This window comes from Aplysia californica, unplaced genomic scaffold (assembly GCF_000002075.1).
Source record: "Aplysia californica isolate F4 #8 unplaced genomic scaffold, AplCal3.0 scaffold00278, whole genome shotgun sequence".
Taxonomy (NCBI): Eukaryota; Metazoa; Mollusca; class Gastropoda; order Aplysiida; family Aplysiidae; genus Aplysia; species Aplysia californica.
Genome location: NW_004797548.1, coordinates 34,895 through 45,061, shown reverse-complemented (window position 1 = coordinate 45,061; position 10,167 = coordinate 34,895). Strand labels below are relative to the sequence as shown.

Here is a 10,167-nt window from a genome sequence, read left to right as displayed (position 1 = left end):
AGACAGACAGACAGGCAGAGAGAAGGTTGGGGGAAGAGGGATAGATAGATAGATAGAGAGAGAGAGAGAGAGAGAGAGAGAGAGAGAGAGAGAGAGAGAGAGAGAGAGAGAGAGAGAGAGAGAGAGAGAGAGGGCTGTCTTATAAGGACTGAGATCCCTTATGAAATGCTTGTAGTGTAATACTATGCTACCAGTAGTTAAAAGTCTGAATAACAACGGGAGACTATTCGGACTCGAGTATAGACCTCGCTTACGGTACAACCGGTGATTGCGCCTGATAGCGCTCGCGCACTGGAATTTGAGTCCGAATAGCCTCCAGCGGCTGTTCGGACTCTAGTCCGAATAGCCACTTCGCTATCGGAAAGTCGTTATAATGCGAGCGAAAAATAAGCCGAGGATCGTTACCAAATATTTTGCTTGGCGTCTCGAAGCGTTTGTCAACAAAATTTGAAAAATGTTAACAGTGTCGTAAATTAATGCTTTTATAAATCTACTTTTTTTTTACTATGCATTTTGAAATACTTCAACCATGACTTACAAAATAAAACCAAGGCAAGGTGTGCAGTGAAGTAACGTGAAAACAACTGACCTGTTTTGCGCGCTCATATTACCTTATAATTCGCCTTTACGATAAATTGTGAAAAACGTATATTTAAAATGTTCTTTTGAACTTAAAAAATTTCTTCACCACGAATTTTAAACATTTTCATCGAAAAAAAGTCAAGCAGTGCTGTGAACTGTTGTGAATGCAACCAAATCGTGTTTTGCGCGCCCACATGACCGTATGCAGTTGCGAGCGCCGTAAAACTCTAACTAAACTAGATCTACATCTAAACTAAGATCAATTCACAGACCACTAGATCTAGTCTACTATATATCTAGGCCTACCTATCGGCAATCTCAATCTCCAATCACCAGCACTTCTCCTACACCCGCCACTTCAATTGATTCGTGGAACAAGCAGAAAGAAAGACAGAAGTTCCCAGAAAAAGCCATACACTATAGGCTCTAGATGCAGTACGCCCCTCTCTCGCCTTGCTGCGCGATGGCCACATTCGACAGCAGCGTCCGCCATGCTTCAGTTGGCGAGCTGTGTGAAGGAATTCAAGCTAAACCAGCGGGCTGGGCATGTTTTCTCTCTCCCTCTTACGCGATAGGCGAGGCTTGGTCCTTGTTACTTTTTTTTTTTTTTTTTACATGGGCGCCGTGGCGTACTGTCTAGGTTACTAAATAGCAATAATACAGCGTTCTAGATCTAGGCTTGAAATCAAAGAAGAAAATAAACCCCTTTATTTCTTCACCAGCACTTTATCTACGAAGTGGTTTATTTCTTTTTGACCGAATCAAAGTGTATAGGGCCTATAGAACTTTTAAAAAGAAGTATGAAAAGATGTGGGTGTCATGGGAACCCCAAATGGATCTAGATCTCGACGTCTGTGGGGATATGGCTTTTCTTTGGGTTACATAAACGAGTTTCAGTATTATCTTCATTAAGCTGGAGTTTATTATCAATCATCCAGTTCTTGACATTATCAATGCACATACCCATGGTGGCAGGCAATGTTTTAACATCCGGTGGTGGAAGAGATTTATAACTGTGTATCATCTGCGTCAGGCGCGGTTCGTCCATAGAGCACGGTCGTGCAGTGCCGCCCAGAATTTTTTATTGTTCTTTTACGTAAAGCACCCACGATAATAAAATCAAAGACGCCAGAAACAAATACTAGTCAAATATTATATCAAAACAAGGTCCTCGCTGGCGCCGTAACTGTCATTTCTGTGTCTATAGCGCCGCAAAACAAAGCCAAAGCGCTTTAACTAAACATAATAGGAGATTCAACAATGATAGCCAGACTGATAAATCGCTCTTTGGGACAACCCAAGCGATGACGACACTCGTAGCGAGTTTGGCGGTACATTAATATTAATAAGTCGGCACATCTCAAATGTGCTCCTGCCGAATAGTGCCGAAACATAGCCCACAGTAGGCAGTCTAAAAATAAACGCCATAGACTATACACTATTCTATGCCAAAATTTTGTGAGCCTCGGAGCAATCCAGCATAGTGCTCAAGCGAATTCTGATTGATTCAATGTCTTGCCACTAGGCTATTTTAAATGATTTTGTGGCCGTGAACCCGAGAGAGGTGAGCGTGACATACTTAAGTCACCGTCCTATGAGTTGTGTCTTTGAATGGTTTTGTTGTGGAGTGGTGAAAGTAAGTTATTACTGGGTACTTGAGTGTTCAGTTCCAATGCAAGATGAACGAAATTGATGTTTAGCTAACAAACAGATTTAGTTATAGAAATCAATGCGACAAGAAAAAGGAGTGAAAATAAAAGCACGAAGTCCTCCCTCACAAACCCAAAGATCCTAAAATTATACACCATCCCATTTACTATGCCCTTGGCTATCTTCAGCTTGTGATAGCATTAATAATTGTGCACGCCCACTTTTTAGCCCCAGGAGCCGCCCCTGATCTGCGTACATGTGATAATGCATACTCAACTGTGCTTTCTAAGCACAGCTTCAAGCGGCTATGTATATAATGTATACACGATTGGACCCAATAAGACGTTAATCCAGAAAGGGACTAGATCTAGATCTAGAGGTTTCACATGCTTGAACTTTTAAGAGAATCACTTAACATAACGTTAGAATCAAGCGTAAGAGCAGAGACACGCGCACTCACTTGTAAATAAACGTTTTCGCCAACTGAATAATGACCGCCAACAAACTCAAAAGTTTCCGAGTTTCCGTGTCACATGACCTCGTACGGACTCTAGCAGAGAGTATTTAATTATAAACAATAGCCTATATTTAAGTTAAGAGTCTCTGACTCTAGTTTAAAAGGAGATAACTCTATGTGTATCAGCAATCTCAACCTCCAATCACCAGCACTTTTCCTACACCCGCTACTTCGACTTCGATTGATTCGTGGAACACGCGGAAGGACAGGAGTTCCCGGAAAAAAGCCTCCTCCTTGTACCCCCCCCCCCTTTCCTCCTTTTCCCTCTGGCGGTTTCAGTTTCAGTTTTAGGCTAATCTCTTGCCACTGCGCAAGTCTATCGCGCATATCTTAAACAGCAGTCTTTGTGACGAGACCACTTGCAGTTTCAGATCTAGAATCTAGATCTAGGCCTACTGTCGACACGGTGATCTCACAGTTTTTCAAAGTTTGTTTTTGCAACGTAGATCTAGACCTGACAACTTGAGCTGTTGTTCTCCTCCTGGTAAATCTATTTTACTTTGTCTTCCTCTATAGACGTGGAAATCTAGAGAGCTCAGTCTTATTTAAAAGTAGGAGGAAGTGATTATTCACACAAGGTGTGCGCATATATAAGAATAGTAGTGTCAATTGCCACCGAGTGACGCGGTGGCAATTGACAAAAATTGACTTTTTGTCAATTGCCACCGAGTAAATTGGAGCTCTTTCGCGTTGGTGGGTAGATCTAGATCTAGCTTATTGTGCTCGAGTGCTTGGTGTTGTGCGTTCGCCTCTCTGTCCATCTGTGTGTGTGTGTTTGTGTGTATGTTTGTGTGTGTGTGAGTGAGTGAGTGTGTGTGTGTGTCTTTTCCTGACCCCTGTCCCCCGATTTATGTTCCCCGATATAACGTGAATTTCTGCTTCAGTAGTTTGTGTGCGTTTGTGACCTTCTAGATCTAGATCTAGATATATAGAATCTAGATATCTACTTCTAAATCTAGTCTAGAATTGCCTGTGTTGGTTCTACACCGAAGTGTAGGCTAAGGCTAGCCTAGATCTAGGCCTACGTCTCATTGAAAACACGCCAAGTTGGTACCGTAGCCGTAGCTCTAGACAAGATGCTCGTCCAATGAAATTAGTTGGGAACAAATTGACCCATTAGACACACATTATGTATAATGCTAAAGATGGTGTTGTTTTCAGACTTGACACCGCTTCACTCGGTGGCAATTGACAAAAAGTCAATTTTTGTCAATTGCCACTGCATCACTCGGTGGCAATTGACGCTAGATCTACCTATAAGAATTAATATTATTCACACCGGGAGTGCGAATAAGAAATTATTAGCACAGGGTTGAGACTCGAGCCTATGCTGATTTTGGACCTCGTTTGTCACACTCTTTAAATGTTAAAATAACTTTGCATCAGATGACATACTTCTTTCAGTTTTAGGGTTAAGCATGCACTCATCTCTCTCTCTCTCTCTCTCTCTCTCTCTCTCTCTCTCTCTCTCTCTCTCTCTCTCTCTCTCTCTCTCTCTCTCTCTCTCTCACACACACACACACACACACACACACACACACACACACACACACATTTCCATCCTTCTTTTGAAACGCCCTGTGCCAATAATATTATTTTGTAGTATTCACTCACCCTGCGGGAATATAATTTCATAGAATCTAGTTTTCACACACCCTGTGCGAATAAAATTTCACAGTATTCACAGTATTCACACACCCTGTGCGAATACAATTCCATTATAATATTATTCACACACCCTGTGCGAATAACTACAGCCTTAAAAGTAAAAAAAGGCTATAGATTCTAGATCTCTCTCTCTCTCTCTCTCTCTCTCTCTCTCTCTCTCTCTTGTAGCTAGACAAGAAACCAATCCTTCTCACAATTTCCTTGAGAATGGAGGATCAAATAGATCTAGTAGCTTTATAGTAAATCCTTAACGACGCACTCAATCTGTCGACAAGCCCATTGCCTAATTAGAATTATGTGGAAATAAAGTGCGACGTTCAGTTTTAGATAATATAATAAAACAGTATTATTGTTAGATTCTAGATCTACAGTACTATGTAGTACTAATTAGAACTTTTATAGTAGGCTTCCTGTTGGATTGACTGCAGGTGTAGTCATTTCGAGTTGTTCGGTAACACTAACGTGTCACGATGACTGGGTTAGACGTAACGAAGCGCGTGGCGTCCCCGCCGGGTTGGAGAATTCTAAACGAACAATTCGTTTCATCGACACTTGGACGGTTAGAAATCCAAAACTGAGCGGTCTATCCGTATAACTCTGGTTTAGCACTTAAAATAATAAAATTTCGGCAATTTTGTTTTAAATACTTAAAAGTAGAGTCATGTATTCCAGTCTAGCGTATTTAAAGATAGTAAATCCCCATAGGAGCCTTTGAATTCAGTTTTTTGTCTCTCCTGCAAAATTTATGAAATCGGAGTTGGACGGTTAGAATTCTCCGCCGACGATATGGTGAAATCAGATGTTCGTCAAAAAATGAAATCAAAGAAACCAGCTTTTTTCTGGCGGTTGAGTAATTTTCTAATAATGTTCTTTTGGGGCTGAACACCTTGTCATGTTGTTTTAAAAACACATATTGTGTAGATTTTACGAAAAAAACGCTGATAAAAGTTAAAGACGCGAAATTGTGAATTTGTATTCTCCAAGGACATTCAGCTTTGTAAGTCACCAAACTTTTGCAGCCATTTTCTCGCTACTTGTACGTCTGATACCAGGGTATCCCCACCTCCTCAAGTCGCATATTGACTTCTGTTCAAGATAAATTGATAGATATTTTTATCACTAAAAGCCAAGGCTTTAACAAGGTTATACAATAACTCAATATGCCTCAAAATTGACAAGTGCCTGATTCCACCACGCTGCGACACACATTAACTAAGTCCACCCTTCAATGTCGCGAGGTATGTGTTGGTTCCCCAGCACAGCGGTGCCTGTAACTATTGTTCCGTTCACAGGATGGTAAGTTTTCCAATTCACAGCAAAGTTCCTGTGCTTCCTTCTTAAACACTGCAATCTGCTACAAGACGAAAGAAGATGGCTCTCTTTCTCATTTTTCGCCCCAAGTGGGAAACTGAATTGTAGGCATTTTTATGAATGGAAATCCAGACTCTGTTAGTTTACATTCCTTAGCAGCGCGCGATCAAAATGGTAGCTTCTGCTAGATGTAACTTTATTTCGAGAACCCAATCGAATCAAACAGTATAAAATCCATGCTGGAATTGGTTTTTATGGACGTAAAAGGTTTTGAGCCCTACACAAAAAAACCCTCAGCAAAAATACACAATTGGTGGAAAAAAAGTGTTTGCTTCTTCTTTTTCATTATTTTTTGCGAGATTTCACAATTATAATACCTCACATTTGTGCATGGGAATCTGATCTCTATGTTTTTAGTACCTACTTAAAAAATTTCCCCTTTCTTTTCTGACTCCTCCTAGGTTGCTAAGATGGCTCTTCTGAAGTACAGCAATGCACAGCGCTTGAGCTTCGCTGGGGTTGTCATTGGTTTCCTGTTGTGTCTGACAGGGTCCATTGCACCATACTGGAGAAAAGGAAGTGTAAGTTCAGAGATATATTAATGATATTAATAACAATAAAATAATTATATTAATAATAAAGAAATAATATTAATAAAACAATAATAAAAATAGAGAGTATCTGCTGTATAGAGCGCAAATTCCTACTCCACAGCAAGCTCTATGCTCTTTATTTATGTGATCATTATTTAATGCATGCATTACATACAGTGTATCAGTGTTGAGTTCTGACCGCAGACAGTTTTTTTCATGAATTTATAAACAAATGTTCACTTCTAATGAATATCCTCGAATAAATGTGAGGCATCGTGGTGAAATCAGGCGCTCATCAAAATATTGAAATCCGAGAAACCGGCATTTTTCGGCGAGTTTGGACATTTTTTTAAAGGATTTTTGTTTTTTGGCCCAACACCTTGTGTGTCCATTCAAAAACACTTTCATGTATGGATTTTATGGACAAACGTTGATTGAATACACAAAAAATGTAAATTTGCAGTGTCCAAGGACTCTTAAGCTTTGGAAGTCACCCAATTTTGGCGACCATTTTTTCGCATATTTTACTTCTGAAACCATGCGACCACACCTCCTTCATTTGCAAATATCTTGACAAAATCTGTTCAAGATAAATGGATATTTTTTTCATCGAAAGCAAGGCAAATGAATAACCTTTAAAATAAAACGAATAAACTCCATATTATATGCGCCAAAAATGACAAGCGCCTGATTCCTCCTTGTCGCCTCACAAATGAATCTCTTGCGGTCGGACTATAGAGCACAAGTACAGGGTGTCTAAAATAAAAGAGGACCCACTTAAACTTAAAGGGCAAAAACTTACTCATCTCTAGACTAATTTCAACAAAACTTTGAACAAATAAAATTCAACCAGGGAGACATGAATTTTTGTAAATATGAAGAAGAATATATGTGTTCAAAAAATATTACGTTTTCAAAATTTTGGCCAAAATTGGGTAAAACGCAAAATTTTACTTTTTCCTGTTCAGCAACAGGGGAGTGATCGGGCTGGTCTGGTTTCAGAGGAAGGACTCTAAAACCATAATAGTCACATCACAAATCTCAGTGTGCTGAGAAGGTTTTGGAGAAGTTTAGGGAGGAAAATGTGTTATGTTGAAGAGGCCTGGCTCCAATGGGATGGGGCGGCGCCCCACGTGACGAGTGTTCCTTGTATGGTTGCAAGAAAGGTTTGGGGAACATCTTATAAGCTGAAACTTTACAAATGAATGCATGGTTACCCAATTCCCCCCCAGACTTGAACCCCTTCAAGTCCTACCTTTGGGTTTTTTTATCTCACGGAGTCCACAGAAACAACCCCCTGACAATCAAACAGTTCAAACTCAATGTTGAACAAAAGGTCCGAAAAATCGCCACGGAAACATGCCGAAAGTTTATTCATAATTTCCAGTGGCGTATAGGAGAGAATTAATAAACACCTGGAGATTGAAATTTCCACAACCTGCCTTGAGTTTATTTCGTAATATCAATTATGTTTAATTATGTTTTTCGAGGCCCAAAGGGTGACCGTTTGAAGCAGAACAATAATGACAATATGGTTGATTTTAAGAAGTTGCAAAATTTAGGGTTTCCTTTAATTTAGGTATAAATTTGTGAAAATTTGTTGGGGTTTTTTTTGGAATATGACATATGTTGGGGGATATTTTTCATATTGCCAAATGTAACGTACCCCTGGTTGAATTTTATCTCTGAAGTTTTGTTGAAATCTGTCCAATATTGAATGAGTTATTGCCTTTTAAATGGGTCTTTAAAAAAAATTTAGACCCCAGATACACCACGGTTTCTTTATTTACGGCTTGCTTATGGAGTTGCTGCTCGTTTGTGATGTCATGAACCGGCAAGTGACCTGAGCCGGCTGTGAGCGGTACAGCGGGGTCGCGAGCGTGAGAACGGAACTGAATCGCCACTCTTGCCTGCGGAACGCGATTCACGATTCACTTCAGCGGAACGCGGAACAGTATCGCCCAACGATTCCCGATTCCCTCCCCTGTCGCTGTCACCACCTTGTAGCTTGTTTAACTTACTGCTGGGTCGTGAGTCGAGTCACGAGCGCAAGAACGGAACGGAACAGTAAGGCTCCCCTTATTTTACAAAAGATGGAATAGTCCAAACCCCTATTAAAACAAAATGAACGGGGTCCAACCAATAGACTGAAGGAATTTTATGGAGCCATTGTTTTAGCGAATCATGGGGTTGGGGGGGGGGGGGTGAATTTATGGGGGTCACTAATTGAGGTCTGCTGATAGAGCAGCGCAACAAAGGGTGTGGGGCGCAGAGGATGGCGGAACAACAAGAGTGGGACTCGCGCTCGCCAAGTGGCGTTGATATGACACTGTTCCGTTTCAGTCAGTGTTCCGCCACAGTTCCGCGAGCTCTCGCGTACTCGCGATTCTTTGAAGCCGACTGAATCGCGAATCGCCATTCTCAAATTTGGCGAGCAGGATCCAGCCCTAGTGAGCGGAGGCCTACGTGCTTGCTTGTTCTTGACACCACAAGTCGCTACCCTAGAATTACAAAGTTCTATCTGCTCAGTACCTGGCTTTGAGAAAATTGATATAAAAATGTTAGATTTTCACAACATGTCAAGCTTTTGTGAATTTATTTCTTTGAATATCTTGATAACGACTCTGAATAATCTTTCGGTTTTGATAGGGCTGATAGAACATTTGGTATCTGACCTCTTAGTAACTCAAAACTGCCAAAAATGTCTGATAGAGCTTTGTAATTCTGAGGTAGCGAAGTTTTTGCCTCGGAAGGTTTTGCTGTTTAACTTTTGAACTGGGGCTCTTGGTTGGTAACAATGCATCTGCCTGCGGCAAGAGCAAAAATGTGTGGCAGCTCGCTTTAAATGTACAGCTGTTAGCTGACAAAACACCTTTTTTGATTCACAGCAGTTTCGAGTAAAAGAAGTTCTTTTGTCTGCGTTACTTACTACCCGTTACGTCATCTGGCGTTTAGGGCAGCAACAAAGGATCTCCAGCTCTGTTTTGGGCCGTCATGGTCAACGTCCCCCACGAATGGTTCCAGGACTTCATTTCAGACTCTGCTGTGCGTCTCCAGGTCACTTTGGATCTGCCCCTCTTGGGATGTCCTTCGGGTGTCCAGTGGAGGGTAGTCTTCACAATAGAGTCTGGTTCTCTTCTCAGAACATGCCCAATCCAGCATAAGCATTTAGAAATAGCGTTCTTCAGAAATTTGAATTCTAATTTATTTAAAAATTTGTCACTTTCACTTTGATTTTGTAACATTTTGTTCACACATGTAGGGTAATTGATCAAGCTTTAAATTTAGCAAATGAGAAATTCTAACGCCAAATGAAAAAGACATTTTGTCAGCTTACAGCAGGGCAAACATTATTTCTGAATTTTGGATCGTTTTTGCAGATCAGCGCAAACAACATTCTTGGGCTGTTTGACTTTACTATCCCTCTCTTGGGGGACATGAAGTTGTCAAAGTTTTACGGAGGACTCTTCTGGGCTTGCATAGAGGTACCGTTAGCTGACGGAAAAGACTGTGGGGTGTACGATTTTGGCAAGCTCGAAGGTTTGTACTTTTTGTTTTATTGTAATGTTAAGGATCAGGAATTTCTCTCTCTCTCTTAGCTTTGGGGTTTTCTGGTGGGGCTGCATTGCTAGCACTCCAGGCTACATTTCCCAACTGGAATTTTTGAACTTTTGTTGGAGCAATTTTCACGCCTCTGTGTGTGACTTCATGGGTCTGTTCCCCGTGGGGACCAGGCATGATTAAATGGAAGGTCTTCCACCTCCTAAATACTTAAAGTCATATTTTGTTGAGGGGAATTTCAATCCATCCGTAACATCTCTCTTTCTCTCTCTCTCTCTCTCTCTC

At 40.9% G+C, this 10,167-nt stretch overlaps 1 protein-coding gene across 1 annotated transcript in view; it reads left to right on the top strand.

Moving 5' to 3' along the window:
- Positions 1-3,068: 3,068 nt before the first annotated feature.
- LOC101853328 overlaps positions 3,069-10,167 on the top strand; it is a 15,437-nt gene continuing 8,338 nt past the window's right edge. The window contains exons 1-3 of the mRNA XM_013084201.2: positions 3,069-3,233; positions 6,190-6,309; positions 9,702-9,861. Of these exons, the coding sequence (XP_012939655.1) occupies positions 6,199-6,309; positions 9,702-9,861 (271 nt within the window). The 5' untranslated portion in view covers positions 3,069-3,233; positions 6,190-6,198. The remainder of the gene's footprint in view (positions 3,234-6,189; positions 6,310-9,701; positions 9,862-10,167) is intronic.